At 33.4% G+C, this 26851-nt stretch overlaps 5 protein-coding genes across 5 annotated transcripts; all 5 read right to left on the bottom strand.

The window, feature by feature from the left end:
- Positions 1-5089: 5089 nt before the first annotated feature.
- LOC143581789 (uncharacterized) lies at positions 5090-7302 on the bottom strand. Its single transcript, XM_077064486.1, has 4 exons — positions 6937-7302; positions 6581-6889; positions 5313-5472; positions 5090-5097 (listed from the first exon to the last, which is right to left on the bottom strand). The coding sequence occupies exons 1-4, from the start codon at positions 7300-7302 to the stop codon at positions 5090-5092; spliced, it is 843 nt and encodes a 280-aa protein (XP_076920601.1).
- Positions 7303-7708: 406 nt separating this feature from the next.
- On the bottom strand, positions 7709-8239 carry LOC143581788 (uncharacterized). Its single transcript, XM_077064485.1, has 2 exons — positions 8181-8239; positions 7709-8027 (listed from the first exon to the last, which is right to left on the bottom strand). Exons 1-2 carry the CDS (start codon positions 8237-8239, stop codon positions 7709-7711), a joined length of 378 nt encoding a protein of 125 aa, XP_076920600.1.
- Positions 8240-8600: 361 nt separating this feature from the next.
- On the bottom strand, positions 8601-9002 carry LOC143581787 (uncharacterized). Its single transcript, XM_077064484.1, has one exon. It carries the CDS (start codon positions 9000-9002, stop codon positions 8601-8603), a length of 402 nt encoding a protein of 133 aa, XP_076920599.1.
- A 2-nt stretch (positions 9003-9004) lies between these two features.
- LOC143581786 (uncharacterized) lies at positions 9005-10711 on the bottom strand. Its single transcript, XM_077064483.1, has 4 exons — positions 10530-10711; positions 9817-10450; positions 9499-9571; positions 9005-9345 (listed from the first exon to the last, which is right to left on the bottom strand). The coding sequence occupies exons 1-4, from the start codon at positions 10709-10711 to the stop codon at positions 9005-9007; spliced, it is 1230 nt and encodes a 409-aa protein (XP_076920598.1).
- A 13273-nt stretch (positions 10712-23984) lies between these two features.
- LOC143581785 (uncharacterized) lies at positions 23985-26139 on the bottom strand. The gene is made up of 10 exons (XM_077064482.1): positions 26124-26139; positions 25928-26018; positions 25697-25839; positions 25517-25607; positions 25281-25416; positions 25054-25191; positions 24871-24924; positions 24507-24689; positions 24336-24410; positions 23985-24233 (listed from the first exon to the last, which is right to left on the bottom strand). The coding sequence occupies exons 1-10, from the start codon at positions 26137-26139 to the stop codon at positions 23985-23987; spliced, it is 1176 nt and encodes a 391-aa protein (XP_076920597.1).
- Between the last annotated feature and the right edge of the window lie 712 nt (positions 26140-26851).

Genomic DNA, 26851 nt, shown 5'->3' with positions numbered 1-26851 from the left:
GTACTTATCGATGGCACGCGAGGTTGGGGTAAAAAGGTGAGGTACCAGCACACTGAGTTCATTGAAACGAGAAGTGTAAGCTGCGTGCTCACCACTCTCTTGTTTGAGGTTCCAAAACTCAGCTTCCAAATTCATAAGCTCACTTGGAGGCAAGAACTGCTTGGTCATCAGTTCTTTCAATTCTTTCCATGTCATAGCCATGGCAGCTTAGGCGCCACGGGTTGTCTTTTCCTTCACCCACCAGGTAAGTGCCCTTTTTTCAAAGACACTTGTAGCAAAACGGGTTCGCTTATCATCGGGACACTCAATGTGGAGGAATTTGCTTTCCATTTGTTCGTACCACTGAAGTAGGGCAGTGGCACCTTCAGTCCCATCAAACTCTGGAGGTTTGGTGCTGGTGAAAATCTTATACGAACAGTGAGGTGGTTTAGGCTCGCTTGAAGCATAGGCGATACTGGCAGAAAGGTTCTGGTGAATTTGGGTCATCATATCAGGAATGACCGCGGCTAGTTGTTCGATGATTTGAGCAGTTAACTTGCGGCTAGAGGTTTTGGAAGAACGGCGCTTCTTGAAATGGATAGACATTCTGCGAACAATAATAACGAAATTCGTGAGACTCGGAATAGGGTGTGGTATAAAAGAAATTCATTGTTAAAGTTTGTTTTAAAATAAATACATAAATAAAAATCATAACAATGGTAATAAATCTTTGTAGAACTTTAGAGTTTTCATGAACCACCACGGACTCTTATTTTCCAAAAATCGTCAAATTGAACCGAAAGCTAGATATTCGCTTACAGAGTTCCAGTTTAAAACACATTGTAAAACATAAAGGAGTGCAACCATATTCTTTTCACAAAGAGAACATGATCACGTTGAAAACTTAAAGTTGTGATTCATATGGCGTTGAAAGTGGTATGCTTTGGCCTAATAGAGGTCATGCTCTTTCCTAACTCTCCAGGTAAGCAACCGGGTCCCAACATCTGATTGGGATTTATACACATTGCTTATCCTTAGGTTTTAATAACCTTGGTGTCAAGAGTTTCGGAAAACATGCACGTCCCCCTTACAGTTACTACATACCCGCCATAAAGAACCATCTTTAAGAAGAATAAATATCGGAACACCCCAATGAAAATCAATAATTGAAAATGTTGGAAAAATCTTTGTTTTTAGGCATAAGCCTTGGACTTCTGTGTGCTTGTGTAATTGAAGTAATTGATTCATCAGTATAATAGTAACAACTAAGTGCTTTGAACAATCAAATAAGGCCCCCATAATTTCTAATTATGCAACCTAAGCAATTAAGCAAATAAACTATAACTAACTAGAACACTACGTCTAATGTTCTATCTTATAGTCACTACTCTGATACCAATTTGTAACTCCCCGTTTAAAGCGAAATACGCGCGGGTACGACGTACATATTTCCCAAAACACATGTGACACTATTAAGTGACAATATTATCATTATTTCATTGATGATTCAAATAACAAAAAACTTTTGCAAATAAGAAAGTTACAAGGAAATTAACAAGTCAAACACTTTATTATTGATAATCCTATGTCTAGTGTCTTCTCTTGTTTCATCATCTAATAAGCATACCTGTAACATATGTATAAAATAATGTCAACTAACTTAATAGTTGGTGAGTTACCACAATTTTTATATAATACATAAAAATCATACAATTCCATGAAAACTCGTGAAAAACAAATAAGTTCCTTTCCAATTGGGATTGTGAACCAATGTACTCGGTTAATGAGGCCCTTTTCCACTCATAACAACAAGGTCTTGAGTGCAAAGGGGGGCGTATGATCATACTATATTGAAATAATCCATGAGCAAGTAATATTGAGCAAGTAACAAGTAAGCACACAAGTCCATGTATGAATTGTAGTTTGTAAGCAAAATTATAAACAATTGGGTTTTTGTAGGATACATATGCTACCCCCAAAACAATAAAAGAGTAAAAGGGGGGGGGGTGTGAGAAACTCACATTTGAATTGGGATGACAATCTTGAAAATTAAATGAGAGCGCGTTATATGAAACCAAACGATCGAATCTCACGAGCTAGAAATAATAAGAACAAGAGAATCACTAACTAATTTGATGGACTAAAATGTCGGTTTTATAGTTCATACGTTTTTATTTATAAATATTTTGTTACACATTTTTAAGTGTATTAATATTTAAGTTAACATGTTGTTTTATGAATTATTATCATAATAGTACTTATAAAATTAATATAAGATTCGAATCGTGTTTATGGAATTTATCGTTATCGGTATGTTTATTTTAATATGAATATTTGTCGGTTTAGGATATATAAAATTACAACATTATTACATGTATCATTTATATAATTATTCTACGAGTTTTAACGAGCGGTTCGAATTTGTGAAAGTTGATTCTTGAACAAAAATGCTAACGAAAAACAAAACAACCTTTATTTAACTATAAAACTAATTTTTATTTATTTTGTATAATTTATAAATATATATTTAATTTATTCTAACTAATAAAAATGGTTTTTTAAAAATAAAATGTTGGATCTGCAGTGACCCGGGTTCGAACCCGGGTCTCCATGGCATCAACAACAATACACAACCACTAGACCAGGCTATTCTGTTGTTAAGAGATGGAAACAAAAAATCATAAACAAATGCCCAACTTCATCTTCTTCACATAAACCCTAGATTTTCAATTCTCCAAATTCATTCCATGTTTGATTGATTTATGTTAGGGGTTTCGTTAGACGGATCAAACCAATGAAAACCCACATATCAAATACCTCTATTGATGCCGGAAAATGGTGTGAACGACGAGTTGGCCGGAGCCGAGATGTTAAGAACAATTTCGAGATTTAAAACTGTTTGTTTGTGGGTAATTATGTTCGCATTAGGTTTAGGAGATGATTATCGTCCTATTTATAGTGTCAATTCGATTAATTCGTGTTTAATTCGTGTTAATGGTGGTTTTATTATAATCCGATTAGTGGTTGATAAATACGTGTTAAATGGATCGTAAATGGCGAAATAAATTAGATAATAATGCTTAGGAGATGTGGAGACGTCGTTTGGTATGTTTAACGGATAAAAACTAGTTGTAAACGAGGTATTTAGTGTTGCTGGCGCCGGAATTCCGGCGGCCGGAACCCTTGTTCGGAAAAACGAACGGGAAGGGACAAGGGAGGGTGTTGGGTTTGTTAATTATTATAAGCAATATACACTTTTGGCCCCTAGACTTTTGAAACTTATATAAAACAAATTTTAAACTTACTTTACTCCTTAACCCTTAACCTTATAAGTATACCTATTTGATTAAAACTTGTTATATATTTTTTTATCTTTGGATTGTTTACTTTTTATACTCACATAGTTTGAACCTAATTATTTTTTAACGTTTAAGGCTCGGAGATTCGTAGATTTAATGGTACGAATAGATAATGAACATAAACGAACTTTAAATACTTGAATATGATAAATTGATAACTTTGAAAAACAAGTACTTTGAAATGACAAAACGGGTCAGTTCAACAACAACAAATACAAATACGAATACGAAAAATTGACAAATGTCACATTAACGATACAAGTCCGATATCCCAAGTCCAATGATAAAAACCTGCAAAACAACCACCGTGAGCTCGTTACGGGAATGACAGGGGGGTCTTCCCGAAACCACCATCTGGCGTGAGAATAAGTACAATTTCGGCCAATAGAAAGTACTTAAGTGTTTAGAGAGATAATAGTTGGGAGTGAAAGAATACCTTATGGAGATGATAAAGGTGTTTATAACCGAAGGATGTGGGAATATGATTGGCCCAGCTGTCCCTTTCCAGAATATGCTCTCGTAACCGTCTACACACGTGTCTACATATGATAGGGCGAGCTTTATGACCCATGTGTATGGTTATAACAACCTGGACACGTGTCTGTATATGATAGGACGAGCTAAACTTGGCCATGTTCATGGTTGTAACAACTTGGCCAACTGTCCTTCTTCCATTGGCTGTTGGGTCTCGTGCTCTCCAAGAAAGGATCTTGGTAGATCTTTTAGAAGGGAGTTTGTTAATTACAGTTGTCCTCTGACGTTGCCTTTTGTTCATCCTCGTGAGTGGGAATAGTGTCATGCGGATGACTTCTGAGGGCGTCTGGATCTTCCCGCACACAGTCTCTAGGATTTGTTATTGTTCTTCCTTTATCTTGAGTTATGCGGGTGATTTATATGTTCCGCGGGTGACTTCTGAGGGGATCATTTTTCACCTGTGGGTGGTTCTTAAGGGTATTTTTATCTTTTTAGAACCCTACCTCCATAATAACCACCTAAAAGATAGCTAAACTACTTAAAATATAGTATTCTATTTCCTACATTTTCAATTCTTTTGGCCAAATAAAATGTGAGTGATGGTGAGATTTGAGATATTTGTAGTCTTAGAATTGAAACTTGACTCAACGATGGTTTCTCATTTTAGGGGGTCTTCTTCTTAATGAGTTAACGATGTTTATGGGTGAGTTAGACTCGAACCATCAAAATCAAATTGATTTAATATTTAAGAATATAGACTTTCTTTCTGGTGTTTAAGCCACAACATTCTCCAAACTGGAGAGCCTCGTTAGCCCACTCTGGGCAGACTATGTTGGGTCCATACTGGTTTCAGAGTTTGGTTTGAGCATTCCCCTGGGAAACCATATCTCGACTGCCAGTGTTGCGAAAATCGTTAGCCGATGGTCGGGCGGTGGGGTGGGGACTAGCGGTTAATCGGGATTAGTCAAGATTAATAGGGATTAACCGGATCAGACTTTAATGTATACTAGGTTATTGACCCGCGTGACACGCGGGTGGAATAACATGTCGCTACAAAAAATCTATTTAAACATAGATTTAGGTTAACATACTACTTGTTCGTATTTGTTACAAAAGTATTATAAAATTACATTTTCTTAACATTCAAACTTCAAAATTACAATAAGTTAAATGAAACAAAACAACCAAAAGACATTAACAAAAACACTAACCATGTTCTTTGATATTAAAACATCATCAAAGTCTTCAAAAGTTATACCAACATAAACTCCCATTTCCTAATAACCTGAAAAGTTATAAAAACAACACAATATTCAATTAAATTAAACTTAACATAACAACATGTTTAATAATTACGGACATCTAAGCATTACAAAATTGTTATGTACAACCTAAAAATCGAAAGTTCATAAATATAGTTATTAGTTGGTCTAAAAAGATGTTGATAATATACATGTTTTATTAAATATATGAACAATATCTAAAGCATTAATATATTACCTTCTCCTTCGTCATCGGACAACAAACTTTCCGGATAACCATCATAATCACTTTCATAGTTTGCACATTCGGCAAACCATTTAACCTTCAAACCAACCTCCCTTTCCAACTCAAGATGTGCAATTTCTTTTCTATGATTAAATAACTTCAACATATCTAGCTCTCACAAAAAAAACAAATCATCACATGACAATAGTTGTTTAAGATTCAAATTATTATACTGGCCATTCTCAAACTTGATAACAACTTTGTTTTGATTAGGATTAAAAAACCAATCCCTAACATGTTCAAACGGTAAAACATCTTGGTGAAGATCATCAAGGTAATGATGTAAAAAATTAATGAGATTGGTTTCCTCTATACATGGAGAAAGTTTCCGAACACCAATCTCATGAATCTGATGTTTAAGGAGGTTATTAAACATCATCACAGATTCAATATTATCTTTTTGTATCATGAGGAAATCACTAAACAGGAATTCATACTTACGTAAAACCGTAGAAAACTTCCAATTGACAATGGTAGACATTTTTTTGTATTAATTTTGTTATGAAAACCGTTAGAGTGTAAAAGAAAAAGAAGATGATGATGATGAATTAAATTGATAATTATAAAATATATAAACGAAGTGACGGTTTAGTTTTCCAAAGATCTAAATAATTATATCTATCTAATGAGTATATCATGTATAGTTACCCTATATTTGTAATATTTTATTAGATATTATATTTACTATTTTAAATACTTTAACTAAAAATTGAAATACTCATATAAACAATGACATCTTATTAAACATTTGGATCCGGTTTTTTTGTATATATTAACATTAAATAATTATTTATAACGTAATAACAATTTATAAGATATGATAACAAACAAAAATACAAAACGTTTTAGAACTAAATAAAAAAAAGTTACATGATAACCATAAGTGTAGAATAGAACAATTTCAAATAGATGACAAATTTACTATTTATCATTCTACGTTTCCAAAAATCTCCTTGTAAACAACATTTGTTGTTTTATTTGTAAGCTTTGATTCTTTGTCGAGTATCACTAACTTAATACCATCTCGACTCTTCACTCTTGACAAAGCCACATAAAGCTGACAATGGGAAAATACTGGATCTTTAAGATACAATCCAACTCTTGACAAAGATTGACCTTGATGTGAACGGTAGTTTCTTATCAGTTGGTGTAAGACTTACTCGACTAATTAGAGTCCGATATCCTATATTCGTATCAGAGACAACTGTAGCTTCAATTACCTGCCTACCGAGACTATCGACTTGAAGGCGCGTTCCATTGCACAAACCCTTTTTATGATTAATATTCTTTAATAGCATGATGGGAACACCAACTTTGAGGACCAATCTATGGTTAGGCATTCCTGAAATCTTAAAACCATTTAACAAATCAGGAGAGTACAACTGTGGATCAAAATCCTCTGAAACGTCTTTACATTCAGCTAAACTGTCGGAACTTAGATACTCGACTTCTTCACCAGAAAATATGGCTAACATACGTTCACTAATTTCTTGAACAACCTCATTCAAAGGTGCCAACAGTGCACGATCCTGAAAGTTAGTAAATTCGTTGAATCTACTAATATATTAGGATATACAAAGCTTATTAAATCACCCATCGGATCAACTGAGTTCAAAATCAAAAGATTGTCTGGAATATCAATAACAGATTGTCTGTCATTTGGACCACCAACGTTTCCTTGACCTATGTCTAACAGCCAATCAGCAAACTCTTTGATGTTTTCAACGTCTGAAGATCGACATCCAACTGTAAGCCTCATGTTCTTAGTTAGTTTAAGAACTTTACATTTTGACCAGATATAAGAAGAATTTGTGCAGGCATTGACACATTCACTTCTTGTACAGTTGGTTACAACATGCAAAATTTGTCGAAAATCTCCACCAAAAACAACAACCTTACCTCCAAAAAGTGCTTCGGAAGTATTACCAGAATCACCATTCATAACATCGTTTAAAGTCTTGTCCAACGTTCGAAAGCATGCTTATGAATCATGGGTACCTCATCCCAAATTATTAAGCTTGTCTTTTTCAATAACTCATATACGTCGGTATTTCCTTTAACCTATTTTATGAAAGAATAAAAAAACATAAACAAAGTAAGATATTTAAAAGTAAATTGATATTGGAATAACAAATAAAGCCATATATAATAAAAAAAACATTAATATAAAAATTAACATAAACTGGCTTGTAATATTACCAGACAAATGGAATCTTCGGTCAAATTAATAGGTATTAAAAATCTCGAATGTCCGCACCTTCCATAAGCAAAGAAGCTATACCGCTTGAAGCGACATTCTACACAACTTCTCCCTTTAACCTTATCGATGTAGATAAGGTTTTCCATAATTAAGTTTTTCCAGTATCGCCGTAACCATAAACAAAATAAACTCCACATTTTTTATCAATCAAAACACTCATTATTTCGTTATAAACCCCTCGTTGTTCATCTGTTAACGAATCAAACAGATTGTTAAATTCGTTATTCATGGTCTCGGTATCATATGAGAGCTCTTCCACCATTAACGGATTCGTTGCTCTTGAAATTGTCTCCATATCTGGAAATGGCATTTGTTGATATCTTCTAAGACTGGAGTTGTTTGAAATTAGAAAATTTTCAATTTCCAGGAGTGCTAGGTTTTTTAATTGTTCTTCATAAGAATTAAACCTGAAAATAAAATAAAAAATTAATTAAATTAATATTTATGAAATATTAATGGATATTAGCTATTTTCCATAATTGAAATAATTAAAAAATGAGTAAATCGTACCGGGGTTATTTTGATCTTTTTGTTGTTTGTATAGTATACCGTCTACTAACAGTTGCCAAGTGCTTTCCCAAACAAAATGAGGTCTAGATAAACTATAAGTAATCAACATTGTAGCAAATAAATTTCTTAAATAATATCAGGTGGATGTATGACTTGCTTCTTCAATGGCTTCTATGTATTCCTTGTCATCATCTAAAAGACCTCTTTTGTAACATGCATCTCGAAAAGTTTCACACACAACTCCATCAACTGTTCGAATGTCTTCAAAACATTCTAGGCCTCTAACCTTATTTAATAATATTCTTAGATAGTAAGCCTCGTCGAATGCGGGTGGAACAGCATGAACTCTACCTATTGCAAAACACCTTAGGCGAGGTTCCCATTTACGAAACTGTTTTTTCCAGACATACTTTGTTGGAAACTCTGCGTATGTGAGAGTTTTTGCAAGGTCATGGTTCATTACACTCAAACTAGGCGGTAAACATCGAAGAAGCATTATTTTTCTTGTTTAAAATATCTTCAATATCTTTGTTAGCACCATATATTACCTGTTGCTCACCGGGTAAATGAAAAGCAAGTCTCATAACAGACGGAATCCTATAATGCACATCAAATGAAAATATCCTCCATGTTGCCTCGCATGCAGAGACATATCTACAATCATAAAACGCTTTGATTTCATCTAAATTAGGATCTGGGTTATCACAATTGTTATTTTGTACAAGAGAAATTGTTGCTCGGTCTGGACCCTTATTAATGCATTTGAACAAATACTTTATCGATCCATCTTGATTACACCACTCAACATTAATATGTGCTTGAAATTGTTTTAATAAAGTCTTGTTGTATGGAACAACAGTTCTGTTATCCATCATTATATCTGACTTGACAACATATTGCCCGTTATCTCTTTTTTGTATACCGGAAAACCTTGCGAATCAACAGCTGTCTTATCATTAAACATTTTTGGGAAACCTTTGGAGCATTTTTTGTTTACCATGCACTTGCACTTCGGATTAGCATCACCACACGGACCGTGAATCATATGATCAGATACAAGCTTGTATAGGTCTGGTTCAGTGTCTTTGTTTGGAATCTCAGTAGAAATAAATTTATCAACATCTTGTGGATTATGAATCTTGCTAGATGGATGCATAAATATGCAAATATGAGCATGCGGTAGCCCCCTTTTTTGAAACTCTATCGTGTAAACAACTGCAATATACATAATAAAAGTAAATATTACACAAGTTTTAATAGGTAAACAAATAAACTGTTTATTTAAATTGAATTTCAAGTCTATACCAAGTAAAATATTAAAGTAGATCATGTTTATAAATTTATACTCATCAAATTAAAGAAAATTACCTTCTTGAACCTTTCCAAAGAAAGACTTATCATTCACCAATTTAATCATTGCATCAAGTTTGACCTTAAAAAGCTGACATAAAATATCAGGTCTATCCTCTGACTTTAACGTTGTATCCTTAAGAAATCTTTTAACTTCTGGCCAATTGGGATTACAGGTTATGGTTATGAAAAAATCGGGATAACCAAACCATCTACAGAGACACATAGCGTCTAGGTAATTTGGCATCATATATCTTGCTCCGCCATTAAATGAGGATGGTAGAATAACACGTTGACCAGCAGTTGAAACATCAGTATTTCCAACAGATTGCATACCTCGTAAACTTTGGTAAGTATCACATCGAAGCTCATGTTTTTACCGCATATAAAATGTAATCTTTGTGCCTCAATCATCGTATATTTGTCAACTAATATTTGCTGAAACAAACGCCTACCATTTAACATGGTTGAAAACGTATTTGGCCTATCTTCAATATGATAAGCAAAAAACTCACGCATTGTAACCTTCTTACGTGCTGCGGTTGATGAAGATGAAACATTCTTATGAAGTATATTAACCTGATAACCATCCTCACCAAAAAGATGAAACAACGGGTATTGAAGAGGTGTATACGATGGATGAAGTTCACTTATACGCTTTAAGGAACCAAATTGCTTGGTAACAATTATATCTCGGTTATCGACAGTGTCACCAATATCACCGACGATTAAAGCGGCAACTTCAGAACTGGATGGTAAGTTATATTGTCTCGCATCATGCTGTCTTGTTCCAATAATACGCAACTTCAAATCGAGTTGTGGGTTTTCTTCCAAACAATCTCTTACCATCCGATAAGCTTGGACCAAATGATTATTTGAATCTAACATCGTCTTCAAATAATTAATAATATGCATCTCCAGCTCATCGTCCATTGAATTATTATCACTGCCGACAAAAAAAATACATTTCCTAAGATTTTAAATAATAAAACTTATACTAAAAATTAATAACATAACAAAAGTGGAAGAATATCGTTTAAAGTATTTACCCAAAAACACCCTGACGGTTTGAAACCTCGTTTTCTGTGTCGTAAATGTAAAGTTGAGAAAACTGTGGTTTACAACCCTCTAATGGTAAAAGACTTCCCAAACAATGATAGTTTTCACCGCTAAGTCGAAACGTATATGGCGCATTGCCTTTGTTTATAGAATGGTCAAACTTTCCTCCCATAGACGTAAACGAAAACATCGAATTGAAATGTCTAATGTTTTTCAAGAAATACTTACTGATGGCACTATCACCACGAAATAATTCTAGATAAGTATCATCTGGTTGTCTAACATCGGGAAGTTCGACTTTGCCATTGTAACAACAAAGGGAAAAGGCTCATTCTTCTTTACTACTACTTGGTCTGTTAAGTTCGGCTTTCCACAACAAAGCATTGCAACTTGGACACATAACGGATTGATTTCCATGATCAAGATATTCTAGTAAAATTTAAATATAATCATTTGGAGTTACTTAGTATACATGAATACATAATAAATGATTTAAAGTAAATTATGAAATATATATCATACCTGATGATATTCCTTTAAAAACATCTACAAAATTTTGATAATGAATAGTTGTAGCATGTTCATTTAAATCAGCCATAGGTATAGGTACTATAGGGGTTTTTTTTCTTGACCTTCTACGAAAGGTTGTAGAGGACTCCGGAATGTCATCAACAACACAAGACGCGTTTGATCCTTCTTGAACATTATATTTATTTATACGACATGTTCAATATTATAAAGGTTGTCACAAAATATCGACAACTACACATATGATATTTCAAAAGAAAAATTGTAAATTAAAATTTTAAATTACTCCGTATTAATTATATTATATGAAATATTATTTTGTGTTAAATTGTAACATCTTTAAGTTAACAAATTATGAAACGTTTGATTATACAGTGTTAATATTATTTGTTGCTGTAAAATCCGGACGGAGCTTGAAAATGTAAATAATATAATATTTTTTTAATAGAAGGCTTATTATTAAAATGAAATTATTCTTAAAATTTATTAGCATTCCATTTACTTTTAAGTGTTTCATTAAAAAAAAGAGACCTAAAAAATGTTAATAATAGTTAAATTTAAAACGAAATATACCTGAAGAGTTATTTCGGACACCAGTTTTGATCCTGTCAACAGAAGCAGTTCTTTTGAAATCTAATATTAATCGTCTTTCTTTCCTTTTGGACGCAACAGAGTTCACAAATGGTGTTGATGTTTTAGAGTCTTGAAATTAAAAAGGTAATAATATCAATATTTAAGCATAACAAAAGGTTTTCAAAGTTGTTTACTTTTAAATATTTTAAAACACTAACCGTTGTTTAATACAATCGAAGAGTAGACATTTGGCGATGTTGATGGAGACAGGTTATCCTTATTATATTGTACACGCGTTACTTGTGTGGATGAGTGTATATTTTTCAAATTGTGAAAATCTCGAATAACTGTATCGTTTAAAATATTAATCATAAAGATGAGAAACAAAATTTGATGACAACAATACATAGTGAACAACAATTTAATAGCATACCAGGGACACAAGGAATAAATGAGTTATATGTTCTATGGGGAAAATAATTTTGATTGTTGCTTAAACCACTAACAAGTATATTAGAAGAACATGCAATAGACATTTGATTTGTTAATTTTCTTTTATAAATAAATTTTATAAGAAAAATTAATAATTTTAATACAATTTACAAACTTGCAAATTGTATTACGCCATATGCTTATCATTTATTTAAAAATAATACAAAAAAGCAAAATAATAATTATAAAGAAAATGCAATATACCTGAACAGGTATTTTTTAGAACATTTTTTTTCCCGTCAACGGAGGAAGTTCTTTTTGCATCTAAAATTGATCGTCTTTCTTTCCTTTTAGACTTAGCAGAGTTGAAAAACAGTGTACATCTTTGAGGGTCTTGAAATTACAAAGGTTGTAACATCAGTATTTAAGCCAAAATAAAGGTTTTAAAAACTAATAAAAATATTCAAAGAGTATATTTATGTTGAAAACAACTTGTAAATACTAACCGTTGTTTACTACATTCGAAGAGTAGACATCGAAATTGTTGATGGAGACACGTTCTCCTTATTAGATTGTAAACACGATACTTGTGTTGATGATGAAATATTTTGCAAGGTTTCAAAGATGCGATTAACTGTAACGTTTTACATATTGAAAAACATAATGAGAAACAAAAAACTGATAAATAATATAGTAATAACGATTATTTTATTAACGTACCAGGGACACAAGGATTAAAGGAGGAATAGGTTGGATGCGGATAAGAATTTGTATTATTAGATAAATGATCTATATTATCTTGGTAACTATTAATCGGTAATTACAACCACCTAAATTTAAGAATATCAAATATTATTTTATTTAAAATGTGATTTCAAATTAAAAATCATGATTTAATAAAATTTACATACTTGCTTGATATGGTAGAGTGACAATCGGTGTTGATTGATAATGGTTGTAGTTTGTATTATTGGATATGGTAGACAATGGTAAACGTTAACTTTGGCCTACATTTAAAAAAATGAAAAATTAAAATAATAACATTATTGCACCGTTAAACAAATTAAAACCATTGAAAACTTATTAATTGGGTAGAAACAAATAAAATAATTCTACCTACCACTATTACTTAGCTTATTTTGAGAAGATGAAGATCCTTCATTTTTTCGTTTCTTTTTGGATGTAGACATCTTCAAAAAAATATAGATAACAACCCTCAAAGTTGCGTCAAGCCTACTTTACTGAACCATAAGATACAAAAATAAAGTCTTATAGATTAAAGCTTCAAAACACCATTAAATAATATAACTTAAAATGAAAATCGATGTAAATGAAGAATACCGGAATATCTTAAACAATAAAATTTTAAACACAAAAACGAAAAAACCAAAAGTTAACGACTACTTTCTTAAGAATCAATTTTATATATCTATATATTTGGATTTGTATAAACATCAAAGTCGGCCCAATAGTTAAATAAAAATGAAACTGAAAAAAACAAAACTTTATAATTGGTATTTGTGAACGAAAAATTAATCCAGAAATTATTGTTTGAATATAAACAATGTTTGGTTTCTGCCAAACATATATCTATGACATGCTTCACATCCTACCCAAAAAATTTTCGGAAAATAAATATAGAATGTCGAAAAGACTTACAAAATCAATAATTCTGTTGGTTTATAAAGAACATGTATGAAGGAACGAAAATTAAGTTATGCTGTTGAGAAAGTTTATTTATAATGAAAACTGACAAAGTATATATACACAAAAAATGTAAAATATATTCTTTAAATGGAAACAATAATTGTCATAATATTAGGATTTGTTTATTTTTGGAAGAAATATGCTAATAATAAATTAGAAATATGAGGACTAAAAAAATTCCTGCACTGAATGTATATAATAAATTTTACGATATTATAGTTAATTTAATTATTAATTCCTAAAAATAAATAACATATAAGTATTCGTATTTAATAATTTAAAAGCTTTTTTTAAATAAATATTTTATAGCATAGATAATTATATAGAATTATTGTATAGAATAAATATTTAATGGCATTCAAGTTTAGGTTGTATATATTTGTTTCCTAATGAACTTCTGACAATAAATATTATAGGTAATAATTCTTACAAATATATATATATATACACACACTTATAAAAGATACATACAAGACAACTAATGATAATGAAATTATACTTATAACCAAAAAACCATAACATAAAGTGATAATTAGTAGTACAAACCATACATATTAAATCTAACAAAATAAGTAGGATAATTTACATAAGTAAAGCTAACAGAATATATATAGAACATGTTAGCAAAATTGTAGTGTTTAAACCCTAATGTATCAAAATATAAAACAATCCATGATCAACTTCAACATCAACCAAGAACATCAGTGAGTATCAACGAATGAGTAGCCTCGTTGTACTCGAAAACCGCCAATGTGCCATACTGAAGCCCATTCAACCGAACAAAACTTGTCCAATTTCTAACCCTATACCTCTCATTATAGCCATTCAGTTCAATAGCAATTTCAGTGGAGATATTAACACCATTTGGATTTATTAAAACCAATCTGATTCGTAATCCAAGTTATTGTTCCGTGCAAACTCAACAGGCAAACGCTATAAATAAAAGTAGAATTAAAAAGTTATTTGTTTGAACATCCATCATAAGAAATTAAACTATTTGTATAAAATCAGTTTACTTACCAGCCTATCTCGTACTATCACTTCCAACATGTTATCTTCATGAACACGAGGAACAATAATATCCAAAACCGGCTCATCAACATCTTCCATACCAACATCATCTTCTATAGCAACATCGAGTCCTACAAATACACATCATATAAGTTATAAAGTAATTAATAAACTAAAGTGTACAAAAATATATAAGATATAAAAAATTGATAAAAATACCTTCATCAAGGTTGTGAGGTTCAGATTCGTCATCACTTTCAATCTCAATAACCATTGGAACATAACCGAGTTCGGGATGGATATTTGGACCAGTGTATACCAAATCATCATTAAAATTTACACGTTCGATACCATGGTTATCAAAAACATACATCCTGAATGTCCACGTACCTTGAATACGTTGAAACACCAAATAATCATTAACACCAAGCTTACAATGCTTGGACAGGTCTTCCCACATACCAGTAAAACCAAATCTTGGATCCTAGCTTCTTCAGATTGTTGATGATGATTTTGTCGCTAGACTCTGCTTGACCATTGGCTTGAGGATGAACCGGAGTGGAAGTAATCATTTTTATGCCCCCACTGTCACAAAAGTTAGTGGTTCTATTCCCGATAAACTGGGAACCATTGTCATAAACAATTTCAGCAGGAATACCAAATCTAGTTATAATATTTCGTTTAATAAAAGATATTACTTCCCTTTCTCGGACTTGTACAAATGCTTCTGCCTCAATCCATTTGGAGAAGTAGTCAGTCATAGCAAGCATAAAGACTTTTCCACCGGGTGCTTTTGGTAGCTTGCCTACAATATCCATACCCCATTTCATGAAAGGCCATGAGAAGGATATAGGATATAAAAGCTCCGCTGGCTGATGAAGGATGTTTGCATGTCTTTGACAAGAATCACATTTCCTTGAATACTCCACTGCATCCTTCTTCATTGTTGGCCAGAAGTATCCAGTTCTAAGTATCCTAGAAAATAGTGCTCTTCCACCTGTGTGGTTGTCACAGTCTCCTTCATGAAAATCCTTGAGTACTTCTTTGATCTCAGGATCCTCGATGCACCTCAAGTATGGACCTGCAAGAGATTTTCTATATAGCATATCATCTAATAAAATGTACTGTGATACCTTGAGTTTAAAGGATCTGGGATTCTCTGTTGTTGGAATTTCTCCTGTTTGTATGTACTTTTTGACCGGGAGGATCCAGGATCCTTGATTGTCCGAGGATAATGGATCCCAAAGCACAATCTGCTTATCATTTGTTATTTCCCCAATTTCTTGCTCTCCTATTGCTGGCGAGAGTATGTGAATAATTGGGATCTTCGTATTTTCTGGTATTTTTAGGGATGAGGCTAAATTTGCCAATGCGTCTGCCCCGGCATTTTCTTCTCTTGAAACCTGTACTATACTAAATACCTCGAAGGATTTTGCTAATTCCTTCATAATTTCTAAATATTTTATCATATTTTCACCTTTTACGGTATAAGAACCGTTAAAGTGGTTAGTAATGAGTAAAGAATCCATATAAACTTGAAGATACTTGATCCTCATATTTTTGGCTAAGAGTAAACCTGCTATAAGTGCTTCGTATTCTGCTTCATTGTTGTTAGCTAGGAATGCACATGCAATGGACTGGGTATTATGTCCCACTGTGGTGATTTCAGTAGTATGCCAAATCCCGTTCCTCTTACATTGGATGCTCCATCTGTGAAGAGGATCCAAGGATCCTTGATCTTTTCCAGTTGTTGGACCTCCAAGTCAGCTTCTTTTTGTAGATCACTAGTGAAATCAGCCACAAAGTCCGCCAGTGCTTGAGACTTGATTGTTGTTCTCGGCTCGTACTGGATATCATATGCACTTAACTTTACTGCCCATTTGGCCATTCTTCCTGATAACTCTGGTTTTCTAAGAACATTCTTCACAGGATAATTAGTTCTCAAAATAATAGGATGAGTTTCAAAATAATGTCTCAATTTAGTAGAAGTCATAATTAAAGCAAGAATTAATTTTTCAAGATGAGAGTACCTGGCTTCTGCATCTAACAGACTCTTACTTACATAATATACGGGGTGTTGTTCACCTTCAAGATCCTTAACGAGAACAGCACTTACTGCATTACCTGAAACTGCTAAGTATAAATACAAGGATTATCCATCCACATGCTTCATTAAGGATGGTGCTGAGGATAAGTAGTCATTCAACGACTTGAGTGCTGCCTCATGTTTTTCTGTCCAATCAAACTTCTTATTCTTTCTAAGAATATCGTAGAAGTCTTTACATTTCTCGGAGGATCTTGAGATGAATCGGTTGAGAGCGGCTATTCTTCCTGTGAGCCTTTGGACATCCTTTGTATTTGTAGGAGATTTCAAATTGAGGATAGCTTCAATCTGCTCGGGGCTTGCTTCAATTCCTCTCTTAGTCACCATATATCCCAGAAACTTTCCAGCCTTAACACCAAAGTGGCATTTTGACGGATTCAGTTTCATGTTATATTGGTCGTGGATGTTGAATGCTTCCTCGAGGTCTTTAAGGTGATCCTCAGCTTTCTTTGATTTTACCACCATATCATCTATGTAGACCTCCATAGTCTTACCCAACTGATCCTTGAACATCATGTTGACTAATCTTTGGTATGTTGCCCCTGCATTTCTTAGTCCAAACGGCATAGCAGTATAATAGTATATGCCAGTAGGAGTTATGAATGTTGTATCCTCTTGATCAGATGGTTCCATCTGAATTTGTTAAAATCCAAAGGAAGCATCCATAAAGGTAAGCATTTCATGTCCTGCCGTTGCATCCACCATGGAATATATATGTGGTAATGGGAAAGGATCCTTGGGGCATGCCTTGTTTAAATCAGTAAAATCGACACACACCCTCCACTTTCCATTCTTTTTTTTAACAACGACCACATTAGCTAGCCATCGAGGATACTGAACCTCTTTGATCATACCGGCCTTAAGAAGTTTTCAACTTCTTCTTGTATGATCTTGTTCCTCTCAGGAGAGAATTTCCTTCGCTTCTGATGGACGGGTTTAACAGATAAATCAAGGCCGAGTTTATGAGTGATTACCTTTTTTGAAATACCTGTCATGTCCGAGTGCTTGAAGGCAAAGGTAGATCTTCTTTGCCCTAAGAAGGATATTATATCCTCCTCAATCTTACTTGGGATATTGGATCCTAGGAACACCTTTATTTCAGGATCCCCGGGGTCCAATGATAGTTCTTTAAGGTCTTTCTCCCGAGCTTCCATCACGTCCCTAGGATGTTGCTGTAGTTGCTATGCTATGGTCGGCTTGGCTGTTGGCTTCATTGATGATGAATAATAATTCTTGGCCTCCGCTTGGTCACCTACTATCTTTACAACTCCCCAATAAGTAGGTAACTTGATGCACTGGTGGTAAGTTGAGGCTACAGCCTTCATTTCATGGAGCCACGGTCTACCTAAAATACCATTGCAACAGGAAAGGTTATCTATAACACAAAATTTTTGGTATGAATTTAACCCTTCGATATAAATTGGGAGGTTGATGTCTCCCAGTGTCTTCTTGGTTTCGCCACTGAAACCAACTAGCACCGATGTTCTAGGGATGATTTCTGAATCCGGGATATTCATTTTCTTAAGGACATCATGTTGGATAATGTTGACCGAGCTGTCGCCGTCAACTAGGATCCTGCGTACATAATGGTTAGAGATAAATTAAGTAATAATCAAACTGTCATGATGAGGATCCTGAATGTTCATTTTGTCTTCCTCATCGAAGAAGATTCTCTTGTCTGTTGTTAGGGTGGTTGACACTATTGGTTGATCTCCGTTATCCATCTTTATCTCTTTAGCGAGTCTTTTTGCTGCAGAGAAAGAAGTTCCACATATGTCTGAACCTCCTGAAATGAAATTGATCGTTCGCACATCCAGCTTGTCCTGGTGAGGATCCTGGATCCTTGAATTGAAGAAGACTCTCTGATCAGTCACTCGAGTAGTGGGGATTAGCGGCCTTCTCTCGTCGTCCAGTTCGAATTCTACTACGGGATCTTCTCTTATGGCACAAGAATCTTGAAATAATTCATAGTCTCTGGAGACAAAGTTGATCACATGAGCATCTGTTGGTGGCGGTGTTGCTTTCCGTGGAAGGTCTTCAGGATCTTGGATCTTGGATTTCTTCCTTCCCAAGAGTTCTTTAAAGTGACCCTTGCTCAGGAGGTAACCAATTTCCCTCCTTAAGTCGATGCATTCGTCTGTTGCGTGGCCAAAATCTTCGTGGAAAGCGCACCACTTAGACTTGTCCTTGAAGCCGACAATCTTGTCATTTTTTCTGGGCCACCTTGCTTTTTCTCCCAGATCCTTCATGGCACAGATCAAGCCATAAGTATCCACAGAGAAACAATAATCGGAGATGCAAGGATAGTCTTCATCGTCATCTCCTTCTTCAACTGTCCGCACGTTGTGATTACTGGGCTTGGCGAACGGCTTTGAATTGTTGTTTCTATTCCAAGATCCTTTATTCTTCTCGGGAGTTTCTTGTTTCATTTGTCCTCCAAGACAATCCTGGATCCTTTTGTCTTCTTCCAATCGGATGTATCTTAACGCCCTGTTTCTGACTTCGTCTAATGTCCTGCATGGAGTCATCACTAAATCATCATAAAAGGGGGAGCTCCTCTGAATTCCCATCTTGAATGCTTCAACAGCAGTAGTCATGTCAAGATTTGAGATTTCTATAGCTTCCTTGCCAAATCCGGTGACGAAATCCCTAAGGGATTCATCACTAGGTTGGACAACACGATATAAATCACTGGTTAACCTTTCAAATTTCCGACTACAGGAAAACTGAGTGTTAAACAAGTTAACTAAGTGTGAGAAAGAAGTAATTGAAAAGGGAGGAAGACTTAGCAGCCATTTTAGAGCGGCTCCCGTTAGTGTGGATCCAAAGCCCTTGCATAGGCAAGCTTCTTTGAGTCTCTCCAGAATAGGATTGATCTCCATCCTTTACCTATGCTGTGCTACATGTTCTTCAGGATCAGTGGTCCCGTCGTAAGTCTTCATATTCGGAGTCTGGAACCGCTTCGGGATTTCAGCATCACAGATAGGCGGAGCGAATCTGGATACTTTGTGGCTTCCCTTAGGTATCTCAGGAATTGGTCTTATGACCCCGGGAACACTGGATATCATATCCTTGAGCTTCTGCAGCTCCTTGGCCATAGCTTGGTTGATACCTGCATCCTGCATGGAACCACAGTTAGCATCTAAGGATAAAGAATCGTACAAGTTACCTCTTTGCTGAGTGAAGGTTGGCATCTTGGATGAGTAGATGGGATATGAGGAGTCTGCGATAAGAGTTGGTCCTCCAGAGGCTATAGTCTGCATGGGGATTATGTCCCCTTCATGGACTTCGAAGGATCGTTGATGTTGGACGCCCGAGGATCCTTGATTCGGAAAGAAGGATCCTTGATTCGGGATGAAGGATCCTTGAGGTTGGGTACCATAGGATTCTTGTGGAAGGATGACCGATCCTTGCCTATAATATGAGGATCCTTGATTCTGCTGACCCATGGATCCCTGTTGAAGGATAGATGATCCTGGCTAAAATAGCGAGGATCCTTGAGTCTGTTGACCCATGGACCCCTGTTGAAGGATAGATGATCCTGGCTGAAATAGCGAGGATCCTTGAGTCTGTTGACCCATGGACCCCTGTTGAAGGATGGATGATCTTGGCTGAAATAGCGAGGATCCTTGAGTCTATTGACCCATGGACCCCTGTTGAAGGATGGATGATCCTTGAGAGAACTGAGCCATAGATTCTAGACTGGTGAAATCCAGCATCCTTGGCATCAGGGGGGTGAGATCCTCTGCTGGCCTCTTGTTCTTCTTGAGATCCTCTATCTCACGGAGGATCCTCTGATTAGTCTTGTTCTACTGCTCCATGTATGCTTTAACCTGCGAAAACATAGATGAAACATCACTGTTAGTATTAACCACCGGGGCAGCAGCAGCGGTCCTTGAGCTCTAGAAGACTGGTAGTTGCGTCTTGCTCCCAGCAGCAGCAGGTCGTTGCGTTCCTGTGATTGGCGGAGGAATCGGTGGCAAAGTCCTCGATGAGAGAGGAGCCGTGGCCGGCATGGTTGATGAAGCAGAGGTTGATTGAGAGGCCATTTATAGTGATATGGGTATGAAAAAGTTGAGAATGATAAGAATAATATGGATTACACCACCAATTGCCCCACGGTGGGCGCCAAATTGTTTTGGATAAAAATCTGTTAAGGATCAAGTATCCAAATCTGTTAAGTGAGGTAAGGTGCTAACTTGATAATGACAAGTGTGTAATCGGAATATTAGTGAACACAAAGGTTTGATCACGAGGGAAAAAGCCCTTAACCAAGATAGTCTTACTTCGGTCAAAACTTATCAAGATAATCTTTGGTAAAATAACTCCGGTCAAGGATTAATAAGATAATCTTTGGTCGGATTACTTTAGTCAATGATCAACAATGTAACCTTTGGTCGACGAGTATATGATTATCGTGATCTCCGGCACAAAAAACCCCCGGACGGTGAAAACTATCACCATCGATTATATTAATAAACAAAAAGTGGTTACAAAAGTGGTGGAGTGTATGATTGAGATTACAAAGTATGCTAGTGTAGAGAGAATGCTTGTTTAAGCTCAAGTGTGTGCAATATTACATGTGTTATTTCTACTCGATCATAGCTCGTTTAAATAAGATAATAACATTAACAATATCTCCTAATTAACTGGAAGTTCTCCACTTAGCCGCTCCACGATCTTTGACCACGTGCAATAGTCATCCAGCAGCGATATAAGCGGTAGACCAAGTCTAAATACCGTTGTTGTTATTAAACATCAATCTTCTAGAGAATTCGTCCATAATCAGCTGTGTTGAAGTAGTATCCTGGATCCATGCTCTAGCTAGAAGTTGTTATATGAAGATAGTTGATACAAACCTGTCTAACACATCACCATACTAAACGCAATCATTAGTAAACAAATAATACCGAGGATCGCCGGTCCTTTATATCCTGATACATATTTCAAGGATAACCTATCCATAAGACAGTTAAGGATAAAGGATCCTCAGTATAAAATTCATGGCCTAACAAAAACCAAGACATCTCCAAACATCAACTGATTGTCTACAACAAATTGAGCCCACCCATTTTGAAAAACATAATGTCCGTTTGTGAATTCAACTTGAATAAACCAATCTTTGTCTTTGTGATATAAAACAACCAGGTGCATATTAGCACCCGGTTCAAAAATATCTTGACAAAACACAGTTGGAAGTGTCTGAAATTATTTTAATGTGGTTGGTAAAGTATAATGCAATAATTGAAACATAAATAAAGAGTTTATCATACATACCGTCTCTCCGTTTAAATTGTGATAGAAAATGCAAACCGCAGGAATAACATTATGTTTAGTTAAAATTTTATATGAGTTAATAAAAAATGTTAAAGACACTAACTGATATGTTATTATGTAAATTATATATACATATACTTTCATTGATAATTATATGATTATGTTAATATAGTAATTAGACCTATTAAAACATGTTTATGCCAAAATCTTAACAAAACAAATCCATTAACATATAACAATAATAAACTAAGAATCAAAAACCAATAAGTTGTTATCAACAAACTGATAACACAATTCTGTATACTTTATAAATACAAATATTATAGTTAACACCCTCAAGCATGCACAGAGAGTATAATCAGTTTATAAAATAGTTGTAGACGAACTAAATAGAAAAGCTTGATGTTATCACTAAACCCTAAACAACAACATTAAATATTGTGAATAAAAATCATCTTCGGTTAATATAAATTAGGGCTAAAAAGATTAGAACAGTATTAAATAAGAAAATTAATAAAATTAAAGTATCTCACATAATAGTACTTACATTCTCCATGGATTGAGATCTATATCAAACAGGAAGAAGGTTTTCGAAGTGATGAGTCAATCTTCTGTTCAAATGGCAGGAAATTCCAGAAAAATCGAAGTAATAGAATTTTTGATGATAATTAACAATAATAATAAACGAAGAGTCGTTTATTTTAAAAAATGTGTACAGAAAATATGCGTATGGGCCTAATGGAATGAGCTTTTTGTATTGGATCATTTTAAAAGTTTATAAAATTATGCAACATCTTTAACAAAATTATAGAAGTTAATTAGTAATTTCTATTCCTGATTTGTTACAAAATTAAAATTTAAATTCAGTATTTTATAAAGATATTGATAAATATATGTTACACTTAATTAATAAATAACATTTTTATTAATGTGTAACATTTAATAATTTATTATACAAAATATTTTAAAAAATATACTATATATTTGTAATACAAAAATTAAAACGAAACCGTTGTATAAAAAATTAGACATTAGAAAAAAGTGGAAAAAGCAAAAACTAATTTATTGTTATATTAAAAACGTGTTAGAAATTAAAAAAGTTGAAAAGGAAACACTAATTTATTTACTTTTAATGGAAAAAAACACATTTTCGTATTATAAAAATAAAAGGTTATTGTAAATTAAATTATGTTTCGATTATAAAACATATTTGTTTCACATTAAAAGATTACTTGTATAGCATATTACAAATTAATAGATTATATACAGACCAAACAAACAAAAGGATTATATTAACAACAATTCCAAAATAACCATATATTAACTCATAAAGTTTATATATAAATATATATTTCAAAAATCAAATGTAACATTAAATATAGGTAAATAAAGTACCAGTTTACAAAATGGTTGACATTAGATAAGCAAAGATAAGTTATATAATGCATAGGAAACATATGACAGTATAGACAAAATCAACTATAATATATTAGCATATAAGTCAAAGGTTTGAAATTTAAATTTGTTTTAGATTAAATGTATAAAAGAAAAATAAAAAACATGTTAATAAACTAATATGAACTTAAGTTGTTTTCAAACTCAGACATGAAGCAAGTAAACATTAATTTAATAAAATTAAATCCATACATAAATATAACCTTACAACCAAAGAAGAATAAATTGTTCAAATCAGCAAACATTCAAGCATACCACGTTAAAAAAACAAAAGAGAAAAACCAAACATAAAATCTCCAAACCTCTCAAAAATGTTAACATAACTGTAAACCGACAAAAATGAAATTGTTCACTTACATTACTTCTCCACTTTAGGAGTTAAAAGTGTTGCACCTTCACATGATTCACTGGTGGTCCCCATCTCTTCGGTAGTCTTAGACGTCATCTTAGTGGCCGACATGCTAGCATCATCTTGAACTTCAAAAACTTCCACCAGTTTTCTCTTAAGTTTATCGTCAGAAGACGTTGACATTCCTTTTGTGTCAGTTGCCACATCCTGAGCATCAACATTTGAACTTGGAGTTTGATTATCTCCAATATCAGAAACCTGTTATTAAAATAGTAAGAGCCAATACACAATCATGTTACACATCTTTCTATTAACTATATTTATAAGTTTGAATTATTATATTAAACAAAATATCCATACCTTAATAGAAACATAACCGGATGACTGGAACTCAGAAATAGATGCTCCCAATGTAACAGAATTAGAATCTGATTGCTGATAAGACAAAAAAGGAAAATCAACATATGTTAGTTGAAATAAGTATAAAATTAAATTTAGGTGTTTAAATTAACATTCAGATTATATTATTACCAAACGAACATTAAGCCTTTTCTGTAACTCTGTGATAATATTGGTGTCATCAGTAAGCTTGTTTATACCATAGTCATCGACATTGTTTCTGAAGTTGAAATCTGCCACATCGACCTTAAAAGCGAATATCTTTTCTAATAGACAATCCAATTCAGCAGGGAATCCACCATTTTCCACCTTATTCTGTAATAAAATTAGATGACAAAGAAACAAATATAATATTAATCATTGTTAAACTTACCATCTCTTATATAGATGACGATGTATAAATCATAAAGTATTTTAATTGAAAATAAACCTCATTTCGAGAATCAATCAATTCTTTTGTTGTTTTCTTAGTCAACATTTAGCATCTCTATCAAACAGAGTCAACGACACAACTCCAGTGGAATCCTGCACCCTTATTTTGATCTTGAACCTACAAAAGTGTATAAATAGGTAAATAGAAAGAAAAACATACACTTTTACAATGCACTAATTACACATTTGAATTTGAATTCAATAAATACGTAGGTGTAGGGATAAGACCTAAAACATTGCATTTTACTGTTTTGCATTCATACTCCTTTCCACCTTCACCATTATTTTCCATGAGTTTACGGCTACGAGTATTACAACCAATGTAATACCATTCCGTATCTGGGTAGATTGCCTTAATTGTACCAAGGATAATGATACTTTTAGGCTGCATTATAGTACAAAAGCACTTAATAAATATTCAATTAGGATTGAAAGATAATTAGGATAAAATAAAGATTGTAATATTTAACTTACAAATACAATGGTACAAATATCACCGATGTTAAAAAAATCTGTTGCTCTCAAAAACTCATCATCAACAAACGACAGGATCTTCACCGGAATCGGTTTACGAACAGAAACATCATTTCCATTTAGCAGATCCACCAAACTACAACATTTAAAATTTAATGAATTTAGGAATAAGTAACATAATATGAAATTTAAAAACTAAATACATAAACTAAAACAATATTGGTTTAATAATATACCTGTTTTTGTATTCTTCTATTTCAAATAAAAAGTCGTTTATAAAGAAACGGCTAACATTAGATCCAAAAGAATTCGACACATATACTTTCTCTAAAAAATGAAAATTATACCACGACACATTAGTTTAAGTTAGTGACATGTTAAAACACAAGAAAGTTAAAAACATTAGACATAGTTACCTTTACCATCAGAACTGGTGTAATACTTAACCCTACCAAACTGCAGTACAATAATGGTCTGGCCTTCATCAAAATGTTTAATTACATATTTGGAGAGCTCAGACGCATAATGATCCCATAGTGTGAGATACACACAATTTCCACTGAAATTATAGAAGCGTTACAAACAGTCATAAGTATAAAGTTTATTAACAAAAATATGTAATCAATTGTTAGGTGTAATAGTAATACCGTAAATCAGATATCTCCATTGTACGCTTGTTTTTGTCCTTGACGTTTGAAGCATTGCTCTTGAACACATGAACCACGTGACCAATAATATCTAACACAAAGAAAAATAAATAAATAATTAATTAACAGATTTAATGGAAATCTAACGCTAAAATTATAAATCTATTTATTTGCATGTCAGAAAATTATTTTATACCAACTGTCGATTTCATAGAAATATCTTTATTGATTAGTGATTTAAAAGAAATCATCTTAAAACCAAACAGATGACCATCAAACTCCTGACATGAATTCACATGTGTGTTTGGTCCCAACACCAATTTTTTGGAACAGTCAATCACACGGTAGTTCGATCCATTTAAACCAACGCTCGGATTAACTATAGTCAGAGTTGAGCTTTCCTTGAGGAATCTTTTGAATCTAAAGATATCCTGTTTTTAAACGGTTGCTTGGATTCGATTCTCCTGTCATTAAAGCAAAAAATATATATGATAATTACCATTAAAAGTCAATCAATAATTAGATACAGATTTATAATTAGATACGTACATTTTCATCCATGAGCACCATCTCGATCATAAAATTCTCATTCACATTTTTATTGTCTTTTATGCTCCACGGTCTTATAACTCTAACCTTCAGAGTTGATGGTGATGTTTTGAGAACATCAACCTCTTTAAGCATGGTAAATTTTTGAGCTTCCATTGTCCTATGAATAAAATTAAAATATAAAGGATTAGAATAAATTATTTGAAACATAAACAAAATTATTAAAAGGGAGGAGCTTACATTGTTGGAGAATTTATAATTATGAAAAGAATGATAATGACTTATGTGATTACGTAGACATTTATATAGTATAATGTAGAGAATATAAATTATGGTAAACGTATTATGTTTAGAAAGTTTCTAAATAAAGTTTGA

Source organism: Bidens hawaiensis, unplaced genomic scaffold (genome assembly GCF_021521415.1).
Source record: "Bidens hawaiensis isolate Kalapana, Puna unplaced genomic scaffold, B.hawaiensis_p1.1 tig00031183_1, whole genome shotgun sequence".
Classification (NCBI taxonomy): domain Eukaryota; kingdom Viridiplantae; phylum Streptophyta; class Magnoliopsida; order Asterales; family Asteraceae; genus Bidens; species Bidens hawaiensis.
Note: the sequence above shows the minus strand (reverse complement) of the source record. Positions and strands in the feature narration are given on the sequence as shown.

Coding starts and splice junctions, on each gene's coding strand:
- LOC143581789 (XM_077064486.1), bottom strand. CDS start 7,302: ATGAATGGTGATTCTGGTAATACTTCCGAAGCACTTTTTGGAGGTAAG. Junction 6,890..6,936: donor TGGGTGATTTAATAAGCTTT/GTATATCCTAAT, acceptor ACTAACTTTCAG/GATCGTGCACTGTTGGCACC. Junction 5,473..6,580: donor TCGATAGTCTCGGTAGGCAG/GTAATTGAAGCT, acceptor TTTTTGTGAGAG/CTAGATATGTTGAAGTTATT.
- LOC143581788 (XM_077064485.1), bottom strand. CDS start 8,239: ATGTTGATTACTTATAGTTTATCTAGACCTCATTTTGTTTGGGAAAGC. Junction 8,028..8,180: donor TGGGAAAGCACTTGGCAACT/GTTAGTAGACGG, acceptor TTTTATTTTCAG/GTTTAATTCTTATGAAGAAC.
- LOC143581787 (XM_077064484.1), bottom strand. CDS start 9,002: ATGGATAACAGAACTGTTGTTCCATACAACAAGACTTTATTAAAACAA.
- LOC143581786 (XM_077064483.1), bottom strand. CDS start 10,711: ATGGGAGGAAAGTTTGACCATTCTATAAACAAAGGCAATGCGCCATAT. Junction 10,451..10,529: donor AACCGTCAGGGTGTTTTTGG/GTAAATACTTTA, acceptor TTAAAATCTTAG/GAAATGTATTTTTTTTGTCG. Junction 9,572..9,816: donor TACTTACCAAAGTTTACGAG/GTATGCAATCTG, acceptor ATTTTATGTCAG/CTTTTTAAGGTCAAACTTGA.
- LOC143581785 (XM_077064482.1), bottom strand. Junction 24,925..25,053: donor AGGAGTATGAATGCAAAACA/GTAAAATGCAAT, acceptor ACACTTTTGTAG/GTTCAAGATCAAAATAAGGG. Junction 24,234..24,335: donor CCGGTTATGTTTCTATTAAG/GTATGGATATTT, acceptor TTTTAATAACAG/GTTTCTGATATTGGAGATAA.